Raw genomic sequence first — 19,553 nt, 5'->3', positions numbered from 1 at the left:
TCTCAAATCAGGGCTACTATCACTACACTGTACTCTTCAATTTCCAACTGTCAACACTGTCCCATTCAATTCTCTACCCAAACATCATCATAGTCTTATTTGGTTCAGTTCAGATATATATGTCCAAATACCCTTGTAAAGGGCTTTTCCTCTTGAATATCTCACCAGAATTTAAAATTTGTCTTGTTTAAGAAAAAAAAAGTGAGCTTCTATTCCTTCCTTAAGTTGCCTCTGAGAGGAAGTCAGGTGGAATAGTCAATAAAATATTGGACCCAGGGCAGCTAGGTGACGCAGTGGATACAGCACCAGCCCTGAAATCAAGAGGACCTGAGTTCAGATTTGACCTCAGACACTTAACACTTTCTAGTTTGGTGACTCTGGGCAAGTCACTTAACCCCAATTGCCTCAGGAAAAAAAATTAAAATTAAATAAAAATAAAGTACAAAAAAATGTTGAACCTAAAATCAGGAAGACCTAAATTCATATCCAACCTATTAGCTTATTATTTATTAGCCTTGTGTATCTCCTGGGCAAGTCATTAACCTTTGTTTCTCTTAGTTTCCTTCTCTGTAAAATGTGGATCATAAAGAGCACCTATCTCTCAGGGTTGTGGTAAGTATAAAATGAGATAATATTTATAAAGGGCTTCATATAGTGCCTAGCACAGAGTAAGCACTAAATAAATGCTTATTTCCTTCCTTCCTTATCCTTCTGACTCTATTATCTTGATCTGTTGCCCTAACATGCTGAAAACATTGGTATTATCTGACTCTTTAATCAAACACTGTTAATTCCAATTCTGCTTACAATTGTATGTTCCCATCTCTGGAAATATAAACTATTATCAGAGTTATCACACTAGTTTAATCCCTGATTACCACTTGCCTGATTTTGCCTGCTTTTGCTCTTCTGTACCCAATATTTAAAATGCTCTCCCTCTCACCAACTTTAGTCTGCTGAATTCCTACCTTTCTTCTAAAGTTCTCTGAACCTCTGAACCTTTTCCTGATATTCTCTATTAATTCCCTTGATCTTGTAGGACCTTAGAATTTTGCTTTGCTTTTCTCTGATGCATATATCATGTGTAATTATGTATCTGTACTTATGTCATATCATCCTACTGCACTACAATTCCATGAAAGTGAAGTCTGTGTGTCATATAAACTTCATATTTCTCCCAAGACATGGCATAGCACTCTGTAGCATTTATTAAATGCCAATGTGCCAAGTACTTTGATGAGGGCTTAGGACACAAAGACAAAATGAAACATTCCCTGCCTCTTACGATCTTTCATCAAATGTTTGTTGAGGTGAACTAGTGGTAAAGTGTCTTGATATTTGTAAGCTTGAAAACTATAAAGCACAATACAAATGCTACTTATGATTACGTTTTGTTTCAATTAATTTTGGTGATGAACTAAATGAATCTTTATTTTCCAGATGACGGCAATGAGTCAGGATCACTACTAGACAGTGAGGAATTAAAAAAAAAAATTAGATCAAGTGCTTTCACACGAGATGGAGTTTCCATGTTCACATTTTCTCATCCCAAAACTATAAGCTCTATATCTTTAGAAAGATGCTTTTTTATATTAAAAATTTCTCTATGCCTTTATTTTGTGGAGATTTTAGAATAATTGAATATTATACTTTGTCAAAGACTTTTTCTTTATCTATTGAAGTAATCATGTAGTTTGGGGTGTTTCAACTTTTAATGATCACTAATCCTTTAAAAGAAACTAGAAGATAAGTGGAGACATAAAGCTCTTTTCAGAATCAATGTCAGTAAATCTAAGCTAAATTTCCAGAACTAAATTTTCCCATGACAAGAAATAAATGTGATAGTTTTTTGATGGTGAGTCCAAATGAGATCACTGGTCACTTGGGATCACAATTCATTAATGTTAAAAAATAAAATAAAATAGCAACATATGTACAAAAATGTGAAAAGCTATTCTGATATATTCCAGGAATAAAGTATGCCCTGAAAGATCATTTTCTGGGACAAAAACTAAACTTTGAATTGATTGCTCTACTTCAGAGGATGTGCAGATCCACTCACCTCTATCACAAACTTTATGTAGTAAACACTTATCTTCTTCATTCCAGGTATGTAAGTATTCATCTGGGCCACAAGGTAAACATATGCTTTCAGAGGTGGCAGTGCATTTTGCAGACATATATTTTCCTTAAAAAGAAAAAAAAAATCTAAACCATGAGATTATCAACAAAGCCCCAAGATGAACCCCAGGAAAGATTTTTCTTTGGGTCTGATAAAGACCACTACTTGGTTGAAACCACTTAATAAGAGAGCTAACAAATACTTAACAAGAGACTATAGATGATGGCTATGTCATTCAGGCTGTGTAATGGGTAAAGCTGCATTTGTGTGTCAATGAACAGCTGATTTTTGTCTCAGCCCAGCATCTTAGGTATAATCTCATCTGTTTTCAAATTATTTCAGGTTAAGGACAAAATCTTTTGTACCCAATGGCAACATTCTTTGCTACATAGCAAAGTGGATTTTGTTAGTAAAATACCTAAAAGACAATGTTTTGAGTGGAATTGCCTATCACACTCAAATGCCAAGGACAATCACTTATAATTATGCTCTACTGCATCTGAGATAGACCATCATCTCTCTCTTCTATGGTAAGTATTTTTAAAATCTTGTTTATTATCTCAAATTTTATTCATTTTAATTTAAAAATTTGTGTATGGGGAGAGTAGGCATTCTAGATCTGTGTTAATAGTGGAAGGAACTTCCAGTATGAAAACTCCTTCCATCAATGCAGATCACACACTTTGTTTCTAACTTTTAGATTTTCAGAACTGGGATGGATATTAAGATGCTGAGAGATATGCCCATCATAACAGAGCTGACATGTGTCAGAGGAAGGATGTCAGCTCAAGTTTTACTGGGTTCTATCCAATGAGCATTTTACTCAGTCCACCAAAACAGGTTATACCTCATTTAGTCTTTAGGAGATGAAATTCTCTTTATGGTGGCTAAGTATGGAACATTTAGACAGTGCAAATGAATAGCAGGAAAAAGAGAAGCTTTTTTTTTTGTCTAGATATGCATACATGGCATGAAAATTCATAGTCACATTTATAACAACATGACTTTGAAAAGTAGTAACCTAATACAGCTTATGTCTCTCAGCAATGATATGGAAAGAAGGTATAGTCTTCAGAGGCATTCTATATGGTTGACAATCACAGTGTGAATATGTCCAAAGAGGTGATAGCAATAGTTAGTAGTAATTCTGTGTTCATCTATTCTTATTTTCACTTTGAGTATTTGAATTTTGAGAGTATTGGGAAAAAATACAAAAAATTATAAATTTCTTCCCTCCTTGAGCATCTGTTAATAACTGAGTTCTAGCAAGGCTTAAATACAGGAATTTTTAAAATTTCTTTTGCTTTTTTTTGGAGGTGATGGGAAACTATAGATAATTTTTCAAAATTTTGCCTTTCTGTGGTTTATTCAAGAGGACAGTTACAGATATAACAACTTAATAGTGGTGTTGTTTACTTAAGGAAAGGTAGATTTTAGAATACTACAGAAATAATGAAATGATTCCTTAGGTAGAAAGTAATTATGTTTGGGGAAAATAAGGAGATAAATGAAAAATATACCTGGATCACATTTGGTGCAGCAGCGTCCAAAGTGCTCGTAATGCTTCTCACTGTTGCACCGAGGACTGATTTGAAAAGTCAACTAAAATGAGAATAGAGAATGGACATTAGATAAAAGATTATATAGTAGTTAATTTCAGATCAAAATCTAAAAAATTATCCTTTGGTTACATTCTTAACAACTCAAGAAAACACCATGAAATACATGAAATGACTTAACTTCTGTTTTCTGTTGAGTGACTTCATTATAACTGATGTATTAATTTCTAGGATTGGCCATCTATCTATGAATTTATTAAGTTTAACTGCTATAGCCCTCTAATTCATTTAAGCATTTAAAAATAATCTACAAGATTTTTGGTTAAGATAGCAATGTGAAAGTTCCTAGAGATAACTAACTCTACCATTAAAACCTCACCAAAGATCTAAGAAGGTATTTACAAGAATATTGCCAGAGCCTGCTGGTGCCCAAAGAAGGACTAGGCCAGGAAAGGCAGGAGCCAGAGTGAGCTCAGAGAGATAGAGTCTGGAATCTAGGAGAGCTCAGATTGGGGATGTTCCAAGGTGGCAAGAAGCCAGTCTAAGATCCCATCAATGAGTCTTGAAGCCAGAAAGAGCTGGGCCCAGGCCTGTTGCAGTAGGATCAGAGAAGAGACAGAACCCCCAAATCACTCATTGTGCAGGGAGAAAAGGTTTGGCAGAATAATCTTTAGAGATTGGAGCCATGGCAAAACATAGGGCAGATTCAATGACTGAGACTCTTAACATCTGTCTGGGGCCTGTCAAGGCAACAAGAGGCGACGGATCCATCTTCTGTGAGATTGTGAAAGGAATAGAAAGGAGAGCCAAGACCAGTGAACCATCAGAGAATTGAACATACATTTCCACACCCACAGCCACACAAGCCAACCCCCTACCACATAAACACACATGCAAAGAGAAAGAGTTTGGCATAGAAATACATTAAATTCAACAATTAAATTGGCAGGGGCCATGGAAAGGGAAAATGGAAGGTGAGGAGAATTAGTCACAAGCAAAACAAATTTCAGTCTCAGAGGGTGGATCATTAAATGGTAATTAAAATAAAAGAAAGAAAGCAATTGAACAGACTTTGGGTTAGGAAAAGAAAAGAGAGACAGAGGAATAGGATCAGAGTATTAAAATTATAGATTGTTAGTGCTGATCTCATTACTTATCTTTCACCACCTTCTTTTCTATAAATAGGACAGAAGGTAATGAGAAGGAAAGGTATGAGGATATAATTAAAGGCAAATACAATTAACAGGCATAACTGAATGGGAAGGAGGTGAACACACATAAAATAGAGGAAAAAATCATAATGGATGAGAAAGCAAAACCCAAAGTATGTTACTTATAAGAAATACACTTAGAACATAAATATTTACAGTTGCAATGAAGAGTCAGAGGAAAATGTATTTGACCTAAGGTGAATTTAGCAGGGGCCACAGACAAGCCGGCATATGCTGAATTGACTGTTAAATTGAGTAGTGTCAGTTGTACACAGTAGAGATTTGATCCCATTTGTCATGTTCTTTGTATATAGAAACATCTATGTTCATAGATGTTCATTATAACTAAGCAAAAAAATTAGAAATTAGTAAATTAACATATTTTGGATTATATAAACATATAATCTACATATTGGAATATATATATATATGGAAGGGAGGGAGAAAATTTCAGAATACAAAGTTTTACAAAAATGAATGTTGAAAACTATCTGTACATGCATTTGGAAAAATAAAAAACTATTTGAAAAAAAGAATGCTTGAAAAAAAGGTTTACTGAATTATACCTCAAAGTCAATCTCACTACTTTATAGTCACCAAAAGATCAATATATGGTTTACTCTGGTGATAAAATTACAGGAATATAAATGGTAGGGACGGAGGAAAGGATATAATGATTATGTAGGGTCAAGAAAATCTTTGACAACATGTATTAAGCAGTGTAAACGATTTTTGGATTAGTGGGATTATTAGAAGTCAAAAGCCCTGAATTCTTGGCCTAACTTTGTTACCAACTAGGCATATCATTTTAGTCAAATTGTAATCTCTACAGAAAATTGGAGTTATTTTGAGCATATGGTAAGTAAGTTTCAGATAAAATGTTTTTAGTTATTGGGATCTTTCAGATTTCACAACAAACAATACCTAAACAAAATAGGGCAATCTGTAAAATATGGTCCAATGCAATAAAACAAAATGAAAAATGTAATCAATCTTCTTTAGAAGACCACCAGCTCTGTCCACTTTTCCCACCACAAGAATAATGGCAAAACTATATGTAGCACTCTACATGTTACCTATGGCCCAAGAACTTGTAATCCAAGAACTTTATGTTCTTCTGTTTTGGCAACAAAATATATTTGTTTGACTAATTTTTCTTCTACTGAAAACTCTTTCTGGGAAATATCTGAATACAGCAAAACTATATAGCTCATGTCTAATTTTACCTCAATGTGGGAAAAAGAAGTCCCTAATTCCCACACAAACACTCAAACAACAATGCTTATAGTGTGTAGCAGAAGTATCAAAAGTGAGCCTGAGGTAAGGCTAGAATCAGATTAAAATGTAATTGGGAAATATTTAACAAAATGAATAAAAAATACAATAAGATACAGATAATGTGAATATGTGGTTTCCCAAGTCAATATGAGATCTTTATTTATATGAAACAGTGGCCTTGGTTTATTTGAGTTTGCTACCACTAGTGTGAAACACAGTCTTAATTTTACCCCACAGAAAAAAACCCAGAAAACTCATAATGGATTCACAGTAACCTGTAAATAATAAACATAGTATTTTCTATACTGATTATCACCTTCCTCCAGAACCATATTACTAACTTACGATTTGGCCTCAATCAATTAATCAATTCATAAACATTTATTAGGTGTGCATTGGTTCACTATTCAAGACCTTTTCCTTCTTTTCTTAATAAGGTGTATTTCTTCTGTGTATAGATTGATATCCTTTCTCAGTCTAATTCAATGACAGGGAAGGAGTATTTGGAAACAATAGAAAGAAAAATAATGGTAAAGGAATAACAAATGTGGTCAGAGCCAGTGCAAATTTTGTGACTAATAAGGGTACTCTGGGCATACATATATATATATATATATATATATACACACATATATATATGTATGTCATATGTATATAACACATATATACACATATTTGAAAATTATTGTAATGTTGATATCCCCTCCAAAAAAAAATCAAACTAACAGTAGTTTTTCAGATATTAAAAGTTACAATTGCCTGTAACTCATAAGAAATTTAGAAGAGTCTTTATAAGATAAGAATGTATTGTCTTGTGTTACACACACATAAAGGTACTTTTTGGGGGAATTTGGTAAAGAAAAAAAACTGACCTCAAGGAATCTGAAAAATTCTGTAAAATACTTCTGAGTGTATGTTAGTGACATCCAGTCACAATGATAATAAAACATCACCTGATTTAAATATGTCAATCATGAACTCCTTGGCTATGTTCATGACTCATTCAATATGTTTACAGGCTCATACCAGCAGTCTGATATATGGGTAAAAATGGGGAAGAACTATGATATTAGAAATAATTATATGCCCTAGTCTCTTTAACAGTCACCTAGATATATGATTGTTACTACTGATATTTCAATAGCACCTCCATGTGGAAGACCATGTAGTTCTCATTGAGATCTCATGTACTCAGAAAAATATAGTATCTTTAGAAGATGGATAGATCTGAAGAAAACCTTCCAGGTAGCAACAGCAACAATTTTTCTATCAGTCAATTGTCTAATATAAAGTGGAACAAACTATATTTCTACCCTGAAGGTATTGTAAAAACAAAAACATACTTTGTCCTTCACTAATTACTTATGATTTCCTATAGGACAGTGATCAAATCCTTCAAAAAGAAAGCCCTTAATTTATAGGTTTATAAATAAATCTAAGAAATGCACAATTCTCTGTGCACTTTATGAAATATTAAATGAATAAGTAAAACATTTATTAAGTGCTCTCTGCATACAAAATAAGTGCTTGGAAACACATATAGAAGGGGGAAAAAAAGGGCAGTCTCTATTCCCAAGGAGCTCACATTCTAATGGGGAAAGTGACACGTATAGTAAGTTTCAGTTGCAAGTTATATGAAAAGATCTCATGATCCTAAGGGTGCAGTGGCAAAGCTGAGGGTGATGACATTTTAATAGCATTTCCACTATTTAAATGATCATATCAGTTTCTGATTTTGAAACATTTGACAAAGGGATAGAAACATTATTAATCTGGACCAATTTCTAGTATTCAGGAGAACTCTAGAGCAAAATCTTTAAATAATCTATTTTTAGTACCTCTGCTATCATTTTCAAATATAGACCATCTCCCTTTACCAGGTACCCAGCACCCAGTGCCCTCCAAAGTTCTCCAAGATTTCCCTCTTCCCTTTCAACATGTGGGTGTCCCATTTCCCCACTTTCCTCCCCTTCCCCAAGATGGTAAATAAATTTTAATATAGGCATGTACAATCATATTAAACATATTTTTACATTAGTCACATTGTAAAAGAAGAATTAGAACAAAAGGGGAAATAAAAAACAAAACAAAAAAACACCCTGAAAGCTGTATTCAGAGTTCATAATTCTTTGTCTAGATGTGGACTCTATCATGAATCTTTTTGAATTATCTTAGAACATGTCCTCACTAAAGAGAGCTAGGTCTATCACAGTTGATCATCATACAGTGTTATTGTTACTGTGCACAATGTTCTCTTGGTTCTCTTGGCTTACTTTACACAGCATCAGTTCATATAAATCTTTCTAGGTTTTTCTGAAATCTGCCTGTTCACCATCTCTTACAGCACAATAATGTTCCATTACATTCATATACCACAACTTTTTCAGCCATTCCCAAATTGATGGACATCCCTCAATTTACAATTATTTGCCACTACAAAAAGAGCTGCTATATTTTTGTACACGTGGGTCCTTTCCCGTTTTTTATGATCTTTTTGAAATACAGATCTCATAGTTGTATTGAGGGATTAAAAGGTATGCATAATTTTATAGTTTTGGGCATAGTTACACAGAAAATGATAAATGTTGAAGACGATGTGGGAAAATTGGAACACTAATGCATTATTGGTGGAGTTATGTATGAACTGATCCAATTATCCTGGAGAGCAATTTGGTAGAGTATTTAATCTTATTTTCTCAAGACCATGCTTTCTTTGAGGTTATAAACTGCACTGAAGAAGCATTGATTGGATAACATAATCCTTGTAGCTGTGCTAGGAAACTACCAAGCTAACCCTTTCCAAAATAATTCCCTGTTTAAACTCAGGAAAATGCAGCTATTTCAAGCACAGAGAAGGACATAGGACAGGTGACAAGAGAGATTTTTTAAAAAGCACATTAGATAGATGTCTGCCATGAATTCAATTCAACAAACATTTAGTAAGCCCTTATTGTGTATTGAATATGTGCTAGATATTGGGAAATTGGGAGCATTTTTCTCCAAAGTCGTACACACATAAACAGTCATGCATGCATATAAACTTTCAGAGAGAAGCATCAGTCAGCCTTTTCCCTCTCACCCCAAACTGAGGCAAATGCCAGGAGTTGGGAGGCAGTTCTATCTACTGAAGGAAGGAAGTGTCTCCAAGAAACCCTAAGGCTTTTAGGCTGCTAAAAGAGTAGAAATTTCTGGGGGAAAAGAAAAGCAAGGAGATGGGCAGGGCCACAAGAGAAAGAAAGAGGCAAGCATGAGGATATCATGAAATTTCTAAACTTCAGAAAAAGTAAGTAGGATAAAGAAAGCCTTGGGATAAAAAGCTGCCACATGGTTGCAGGGCTAGGGCACACTCTAAAATAGCTTATAAATGCACTCCAAATTTCCTTGTTGTTTAGTTATTTTTCTGTTGTATCTGACTCTCCATGATCCCATTTGGGATGTTCTTGGTAAAGATACTGGAGTGGTTTTTCATTTTTTTTTTCTTCAGATCATTTTACACATGAAGAAACTGAGGCAAATTGGGCTAAGTGACTTACCCAGGGTCATACAGATAATAAGTGTTTGAGGCTACATTTGAACTCGTCTTCCTGACTCTAGGGCAGCATTCTATCTACTGTGCTACCAAGCTGCCCTCTGAATTCCCCACCTACCCTATGACAAAATGTTATCTTATTATTTCACACTGATTTTCGAGAAGAAACTTGGAAAGCAATTTATACAAATATATTTGTATCCTCTTAACCTATCAATAGAAAGTCAAAATACAATCAACTTCACTTAGTTTTCTCCTTGTAAAATGGGGTTTTTAAGGCTGCAAACCTCCTTCATAGGGCTGATTGAGATTAAACTTAAAAGTAGTCCGGCTTTTGTTAGCTGGAATGTAGTTTAGCCTATAGGAATAGTAAGATATAAAACTGGACTAGTGATGATTTGTGGAACTCTTGAATACAAAGTATCTTTTAATTATACAAACAGGTTTCTTTCTTTTGTATTTGAGTTGAATTTGTTTTAGAATTTTATTACACATGATTTGATTCATGGATTGATTAAGTATGAATCATTATAATAGATATTGTAACTATATGGTAACAAAATATGGTAATATTTTGTAAAGACAGGGTCTGTGATGGAGATTGAATTTATGATCTCACTGGTGAAAGGCACTTCTAGATGAGCACACTCCATCTACCAATGCAGGTCAATACTTTCCCTCATATATTTTGGTATAGAGTTGGAGATGTGATTTTTTCAGGGTCACACAGTAAAGGTCAGAGGCAAGACTTAAACCCAAGACCTTCCAGGGCTTACTCTACATTTCTGCCACATTATAAAAAGTTCTATTATAGTTTTTTTCCCCCTTTTCCTTTTTGTTGAGACAATCAAGGTTAAATGACTTGCCCAGAGTCACACATCTAATAAGGTCTAAGGCTGAATTTGAAAACAAGTCCTTCTGACTCTCTACCTGCCCCTCTATTATAATTTTTAAATACCACCAGGTTATAGATATTCCATTTAATGCATTAAGTTTGCACTGGTCAGCCTATGTTCATTAATACCTTTCATTATGCCCTTCTTAGTGTAATTTAGGGTTTATAAAATACTTTCTTTACAACAATCATGATTGTAAAAATCACATTCAAATTTCTCTCTGGAAACAATGTGGTGTATTTGCTACACTGAGAATCAAATGTCCTGGATCCATATTCTATTTCAGATGCCAACTGGAAATATGAATATGAATAAATCACTTAATCTTTAAGAGTTATAATTTCTTCTCTTAAATGGATATTTCAATACTTGTACTGTACAGATCACAAGACAGTTGTGAGAAAAATAATCCACAGACCTTTAGGAGATATATAAATGTGAATTACATGAGAGATTTTCTGGAAATCTCAAAAAAGAAAAAAGAAATGAAGTTTACTGACTTCCTGAGTTTCTTTAAGTCTTTTCTTCTTTACATTTGTTCCTGGCTATGTGGACCAGTGTTCATTTTCATGGCTAGCTTAGATTATTCCAGAATATTAGCCACATGTATTAAAGGCTTTTTCATGACAGTAAATAATAGACATCTATGTTGAAATGATGATTGTTTTGTATGGGTCACACCGTGAAGTGGTTAAAGGAATATTTTTCCATTAATGCTATTAGACTGTAAATCATGGAACACTATAACCTCCAAGGAATTAAAGTAGCAAGCATCTCAAAAGGCAATAATAAGATCAGAAATCCATGTAAGTACTGAAGATGTAATTAATGGAAATCCTATCCTTCAACTTTGGGTTTAAGTCCTAACTGAAAATTCATTTGGAACTTACAATGAAAAAATATGAAAAGCAGAGATGATACTGTTCATAATAATTTTCATGATTTTCTTCCATAATGGTTTGCAAGTGAATAAATTGATATTGCTTTTGCATGCCACCATTAAGCAAGAAAATAAAACACTGGCTGATTCTGGTAGTTTTTGAACTCTCTTGGAGATTGTCTCATGTTAGTTAAACTTCAAAAGAGAATGGGAATAGCAAAGGGAATAACTATGGGGTTATAGATTGAAAGCTGAAAGGAAACTTAATGACCATCTAGTCCAATTCAATGATTTTACAGTTGATGAAAATGAGATCTAGAGAAATATAAGAACTTCCTTAACGTGATGTAAGTACTTAACTGGTATTTTAACTTAAATTCTTTGAGTCCCTATCCAGCACTTTTTCTGTAGTGTCATGATACATCAATTAGCTAATGTCTTTCATATTTTTCTGCTTATTTTCTCCAAATTGAATATTTTATTTAAGCAGATTGGGTTGTAGTTTTTGTAACTGTATGCAGTTTCTTATCTCCTTATTATCCTTTTTTTTCTAAATAGGTGAAGTCACTATTGATTTTGATCTTTGCTCCAACTAGTCAATGGTCTAAGTGCAGGAAAACATCTGATTCATAAATGCCGAATATATTAGTTATCTATCATTTTCTGCTTATTAGGATATAGATAATCAGTTTCATTTTCAGTGACGTTATTCAGTCCTTGTCATATCTACCACCTTTTCTTTTCTTTTTAAAAAATTCTTCAATAATATTTTATTTTTCCAAATATACGAAAAGATAGTTTTTCAACATTCATTTATGTAAAACTTTAAATTGTTTTCCCTCTGTCCTTTACCTCCTCTATCCCCAAGAAAGCAAACAAACTATTGTTATGCAAGAAAACTCAGACCAAAAAGGAAAGAAAAACACATAAACAAAAACATTTGAAACTACTATGCTTTGATCTGCATTCAGTCTCCATAGTTTCCTCCCTGGGTGCAGTTGGCATTTTCCGTACCAACAGATTCTTTTCTTTTCTTTTTTTTTCTTTTTTTCCCAAAATATTTTATTTTTATTTTTTCCAAATACATTCAAAGATAGTTTACAGCATTCACCTTCGCAAAACCTTGTATTCCCGATTTTTCTCCCTCTCTTTTCCCATCCCTTCTTCCCAAGACAATAAGTAGTACAATATAGATTAAAAATGTGCAGTTCTTCTAAACATATTTCCATATTCACAGCAGATTCTTTTCTTAAATAAATTCATGATCCATGCTATGGATATGAGGCTTCTAAATAATCTTTTAACCTTTGGTCTTGTTCATTTTTTATTCTCAACCCATATTTTTAACATAGTTAATGCAGTTTTCTTAAAAACACTTTTATAATGAAGACAAGATTTGCAAGTAATATGACAAGGCAGAGAAACAGATACTTCCTCTGATTCCCCACAACCTCTCAAACCTCTCCAAAGTATAAGTTATACACAAGATTAAAAAAATAAACTTTAGTTGTCTCTACAGTGTAAGCCAAGGACTCTAATAAGGTAATAACCCAATGAACTAACAACATAGAAGGCTAATGGCTCATTTCTGATCCCTAACATGGATCACTTAGTCACTCCTCTCCAACAGCCATCATGCTCTGGCAGGACTGCACAACCCAACTCAGAAGTTTTCAGTCAAATTCAGCTTTACTCTCTCTTCCATCCACTGTCACCCTTACTGTGCAGCATGGAAAAACCAAGGCAAAAGCTTGCCCTGACTAGGAAGGACTATGACATGGCAAAGCTCTTGTAACAGTACTAAGCCAAAGAACTGAGGATAGGATGGAATTGGGGCAGAATACTACCAAGTCTGAGGCAAAGGGGATTGGCATCCACCTGGGGCCAGTTCTATTCTCCCAGAAGTCATTTAAGGAAGAGAACTGAGACCAACAAAACTATGAATTACCAAGAATTTGAAGAGATTGAGACAACTTTGGGGCTCAGCTTCTAAAGGAAAATACTATCAAAGGGGAAGGACACTTCTGAATGATCCAAAAGTTAAACAAGATAGTGAAAGCAGAATTTACGGCCTTCATAGAAGAAATGATCAGCAGAATAGAAAAACTTGAATCTGCAATGATAAACTTATCCAAAAAAGAGAAAATGCAGTGGATAGAACACCACTCCTGGACCTGACTTTAAATCTGGTCTCAGACACTTAACATTGTCTAGCTGTGTGACCTTGGGCAAGTCACTCAACCCCAATTGCCTCAGAAAAAAAAGAGAGCGAGAGAATGGATTGGGGAAAGCTAGGTGACACAGGGTATAGAACACTGGCTCTGGAATCAGGAGGACCTGAGTTCAAAACTGACCTTGGATACTTACTAACTGCACAACTTTACACAAGTCACTTAACGCCAGCGGTCTAGAGAGAGGCAGAGAGATAATAAACTGGAAATGCAAATTCACACAAGTGAAGGACAATTTGATAGAGAAGAGAAGTCAAAAACAATTAAATTATTAAATATCAAGATACAGGTTTAGATGAACTAAGAAGAATGAACAAGTACACATAAAAGAAAGAAATCATTTTGAAAGCACTGAGGAGTCCATTTTCAAAATACAGCAAAATGGGGAAGGAAAGAGAACAAACCTTTATTAAGCACCAGCTATGTGCTAAGCACTGCATTAAGGGCTTTACAAATATTATCTCATTTGATCTTCACAACAATCCTGAAAGGAAGATGTTATTATCCCCATTTTGCAGTTGAGAAAACTAATAAAACGGGTTTAAGTGACTTACTCAATGTGACACACCTAGTAAATGTTTGAGGTTGAATTTGAACTTAAATCTTTTTTTTCTCTAAGCCTAATATTCTATCCATTGCAGTCTCTCTTTGCCTAAGAAGATCCCAGAAGAGTGGGGAAAAAAACAATAGTGGTACCAAGAAACTATCAGAAACCACATATTCCTTTGCTGGCTTTGTCATCCCTATAAAGTAGTTACAAAAAAAGTCTTTGTACTTATAGATTGCTTCTATAGATTTTCTATTTAGACTCTTTCTCAGATTTCCTACAGCAAATCACATCTTGACACACATGACTGAGAGCACAGAGTTCACATTTATTTTTTACAAAACATTTGATTTGGTAAGACAAAATACACCCTAAAAGGTGTGTCTTATGTAAAGATTGTGTGCTAGTTCTTAGAAAACATGCTCATTCTCATCCTCTAAGATGACTAGAACTGTCAGAGATGATGTCCTATAAAACAAGACTAATTTGAACTTTTCCTCAATATGATAAATTTTGTTGTTATTTTTGTTTGATCATTTCAGTCATGTCCCACTCATTGTGACCTTGTTTGGGTTTTTTTGGGCAAAGAGACTGGAGTAGTTTACACCATTTCTATCTTTATTACTATATTAAATGATAGTAGGAAACTGAGGCAAAGAGGGTTAAGCTACTTGTCCTAGATTACAGAGCTTATAAGTCTCTGAGGCCAGATTTGAACTCATAAAGATGAATCTTCTTGACTGCTGATCCAGTTCTTTATCTACTTACTATACCACCTAGCTACCTCTATATGATAAATAGCATCTCTCTAAAATGAAGAGCTAGCATTTTATATAGTAGAAAGATGTTAATGCTCTCTCCTATAATATCAGAGTTACGTCAAAAATGTCTATTATCCCCACCACTGTATGACATAGTACTGGAAACTTTAGCAAATAATACAAGAGAAATAAATTGAAGGAATTACAGGCAAGAAAGAAGTAAACATCACTTTTTTGGAAATGGCGTGATTTTCTAGTTAGAGAACCTTAGAATTTCAACTAAGCAGTTAATTGAAATAATAACTTCAACAAAGCAATAAATTAAAAAAAAAAACCTAAATCATCAGCCTTTATGTTTATTACAAAGAATATCCTACAGAGGCCAGAAGAAGCTTGGTGGCACAGTAAAGGAGATTACTAGACTTGAAGTCAGGAAAACAAGCTGAAAAGCTGCCTCAGACCTTTCTGTGCCTCAATTTCTTCATCTGGAAAATGAGAGGGCTGGTTGGAATGATGGCCTTTGAAGTTTATTCCACCTTTCAATTTATGATTCTTTAATCTTATGGGACCTTTCCTCACTGTAAAAAGAGAGAGTTGGAAAAGAGGACTCCAAAGATCCTTTCTCTCTTTAAGTCTTTGAAAATTTGATGTTAGGAAATGTTAAAAGGCCCAGAAGAAATCTGCTAGCATTTAGCAGATTTTGTAAAGAGAATATGGACAAGAAACACATTTACTCAGAAGGCACGAATTGGCTGTGACCTGCACTGAACACCTCAGTGAGGACAAAAGTCCATATAATTATTGAAGCTTGAACTGTGGACTTGTAAAATCATACACATATTCTAAAGGAAAACCAATCTATCCTTCATCAGGCAGAACAAAATCTGCCTTTGGTACTACATTGTTAACCCAATAGCAATAAAAATTACAAGTTATTATGCATGCTAAAATGACTTGTCTTACTCATTGGAAAACACCTCCAGACACATAACAAAGGACAAAGAAACTTGTTCCCTTCTGTCAAATCAGGAAAAAAGGTAATCTAGAAGAACAAACAAGGGAGTTTCCAAAGATTTTATAAAATAACATTAATGATGATAATTGTCCTACAAATTATTCAGGTGAGGATGGTATCAAATTTCTTAATCCTGTGGTAAAACTGAAAGGTGTAGTTCTGGTTAAATAGAAATTACTAATAAAAGGTTTAAATTTAAAATACAACCAGAACTGATCCTACTAAGAACTAGGCTTTCTCAGTAGCTTTGATCAGCCAAGTTTATCTACAGCAAAAACTGGGGAGAAAAAAGGACCCCTTCTGGCATTCCCAAGCTACCTCAAAAAATCATCCTAAAAGGACTACATTGAGTTTATTATGGAGGCAACATAATGACAGTGGAGAGGCATGAGATTAGGAATCAAAGAAACTGGCTTCTATTCTAAGCTCTGCCTCTTACGGTCTATGTGACACTGGGCAAGTCACTTAAGCCTTTTTGAAGCCTCAGTTTTCCTTATGTGAAAATGAAGTGACTACAGTCATGATTTTTTTGAGTTGCTTCCACCTCTAAATCTAAGAACTTTCAGGGTCAAAAATTCAACAGTTCAAAACATTTACTAAGTTTTATTATAAGCAAGATACAAAAATAAGGACAAAAGAGTACCTCCTATTGGGAAATTTCATTCTCTTTAGAAGATAATTTCAAAAGGGAGAAAACATTATCAATCAAGCACATCTAGACTTCCCTTGAGAGGTAACAAAACCTTTCAGTACAGAGCTAGGGAAAACATTTTGAATACCAAACGCTAGAGACAGCACACTGTATAGAATGCCAGCCTTTGAGTAAGGAGGACTTGAATTTAAATCTGGATAACTCTGGATGAGTTGTGTGACTCTGGGAAAATCATGTAATTTGATTATTTCATTCCTTCCCTCCATCCCTTGCAAAATGCAAGGATCTAGGTTGGGGTGGGGAGTGTAACACATTAAACAAAATGAGTTTTGTTAAAGTATAACAGCCAATTAACAAATATAAATCGACTGATATCAGATTCTATCAGGTTTTTGAGAGAAGTGAATGATATTGAGCCTTGAAGAGCTACATGTGCTTTGCTAGGGAAGAGAGAAAAATGAAAATGCAACTCAGGAAGTTCTTTATAAATTTCATGATATCACAGGAAGAAGTGGGTTCCCTCCCTCAAGGGAAGATAAGTAACTTCTAATAGACAATGTTTACAAGTGAGGAGGATGGAGAGTAGAAAAGTTGTCCAGGTGTAGGTGCAGACTAGTTGGTCTTTGAGGTTCTGTGATTCTGTAATTGTCTATTAAATATTATGAACTGATATATCAAAATAATAATAAAAGATACTAACATCAAATGCTTGATAATGTCTGACTGACTGGATTAAGTAGATAAAAGGAGTCAAAAACTTTTAAGGAAATAACAGTATGATGGAGCCAGGCATCCATAGACACAAGAGGAATTCCTATAGCCTAAAGATACCTGGAAACAGAAGGGAGAACTTTAAAATGTTATTGGAAAAAAGTACATTTCTAAGTAGGGGTTAGAACTTCCTCCAAAACAGAATGCTCACAGATGTTTTCTAACATTTGGCATGACATGAAGTTACAAAAAACACAGTTCTTTCTTTGCCAAAACTTTTCAACCTGGTCCACGGGGAAATTTTTTTTTTCATAAAGATTTATCTCTGATTTTTATAGAAGAGGAAAAATAGCTCTCAATATAAATTAAACAATATTGCTATTATATATTTATTCCATGGTAGAAGAGGTGTAGAATTCTGAAAGATTCAAGATTAAGGGAAACATGTTCTTCCCCCACAAATTAACCTCTGAGACTAAGGAAACAATTATGGACTTGATATTTTTGACATTCTTCCCTCTTGGCAACAAAGGGATGAACAAGGATGACTATTTAAAATGGGCCTTCATCAGATTTACAGCCAATACAAGGAATTTTGATAAGGAAAACTCCTCAGAGAAATGCTATAGGTATAAACCAGACCTTTAGCAATTCCCATGACCCCAAGGCTTATATACTTCCTCATTTCTTCTTCTGCTACAGAATGCTACTGATCTATTTTACTCTATGCTATGTACTCTATCTTAAAAGATGTAAAATACAATTTGTACCCTAAAGCTGAAGCTAAAATTATTTTTCCCTCTTTTAGTTTGGATACCTACTTAATCTACTTATCTTAAAGATATGATGGGAAACTCCTATCATACTTTCAGCATATAGATCTAGTGACAAAATAGAATTTCTATACTGAAAATGAGAAGAAACAGCAACAGAATCTAGATCATCTTCTCTCTTTCCTTGCTTTTTCTCCTGAATTCAAGGATAGCCTCCCATTTGATTCAATGACTTTAAGTTCCTGGTCTTCTTTCCAAACCCAACTTCTGCTATTATCTTGATAACTTCAGGATACATAATGATGATACATATATCACTCTAAGTCTAAAGCTCTTCCACTTCTTCATTTTAGTCACCCTTTGGTTTTTTACACTTAAACTAGTAGTACAAAGGAATTTCAGATTTCACAAACTTGAGAGTAGTGCATTTTCAGGTGATGGAAAAATAAAAGCTATGTCCATTTGCTGTGGATAGTTGCACTGAGTTGGAGGAGTAGGTCATGAAAAATGATTAAGTTGAAAGATTGTAAGCTTAAGATTTGGAGGGAGTACCAATATGTATCTAGAAATTTTCTATTATAAGGACAGAAGTTGAAGAGGAAAGAAAAACTATGAGTCAGGAACTGAATACATTGAGAAAAGAGGAAAGTAGACAATAGCTACAAGAATCTCTACTGAATGATAAATTAAGCACTGTGCTAAGTGTTGGACATACAATAACAACAACAAAAGCCCAAAGACTGTCCCTGTCCTCACAGAGCTTATAATCTAATGAGGAAGAAAAATGTTTTTTGATTTATCTGATTAATTACCATCATTACCATAGCTCCTGAGCCCTCACAGGTGAGTTTTCTATTTAAACAGATCATAGTATTAGCTCTTAATCATAAATATTAAACAGGAGGGCAAAAGCAAGAATATAACATTCTACCATAAATTTGGGTCTTCCTCTTTCATCAATGCACAGAATGACTGTGGGGAAAAACTCAAAGAAAATTAGAAATGAGGCACATAAGTAGAGAAAGTCATGTATCCAGAGTAATTCACAAGTCTGTATGACAGATCTGTGAATGCTATCATTGGTCTTAATCTTTTCACTGTATAATAGAATCCTTTATGCTTATTACCTTTCATCATTCCCAGTTTGCTAATATTCAACCTCGGGTAGCCCCTACCATCCAATTCCTCGAATTTACTGTTGTCAGTCATGTCTGAAGAATGCCTTAAGTTTTGCAAAAAGGAATATTGAAAACTACCTTTGCATGTATTTGGAAAAATAAAATACTTTAAAAAAGAATGCCTTGAAACAGCTCTGGCTTCATTCATTAAGTCAGTGCTATCTAGTAACAGGTAAATCCTTGTGGCTTCCCTAACATCATTCTATTTAG

At 34.2% G+C, this 19,553-nt stretch overlaps 1 protein-coding gene across 1 annotated transcript in view; it reads right to left on the bottom strand.

Annotated features, from left to right (window-relative positions):
* TNFRSF11A (TNF receptor superfamily member 11a) overlaps positions 1 to 19,553 on the bottom strand; it is a 104,136-nt gene that overhangs the window by 45,357 nt on the left and 39,226 nt on the right. Inside the window, 2 exon segments of the mRNA XM_031946175.1 lie at positions 2,063 to 2,188; positions 3,643 to 3,724. Coding sequence (XP_031802035.1) covers positions 2,063 to 2,188; positions 3,643 to 3,724 — 208 coding nt within the window.

The sequence above is a fragment of the Sarcophilus harrisii genome, chromosome 1 (genome assembly GCF_902635505.1).
Source record: "Sarcophilus harrisii chromosome 1, mSarHar1.11, whole genome shotgun sequence".
In the NCBI taxonomy this organism is placed as follows: domain Eukaryota; kingdom Metazoa; phylum Chordata; class Mammalia; order Dasyuromorphia; family Dasyuridae; genus Sarcophilus; species Sarcophilus harrisii.
This window is presented reverse-complemented; position numbering and strand designations above follow the sequence as displayed.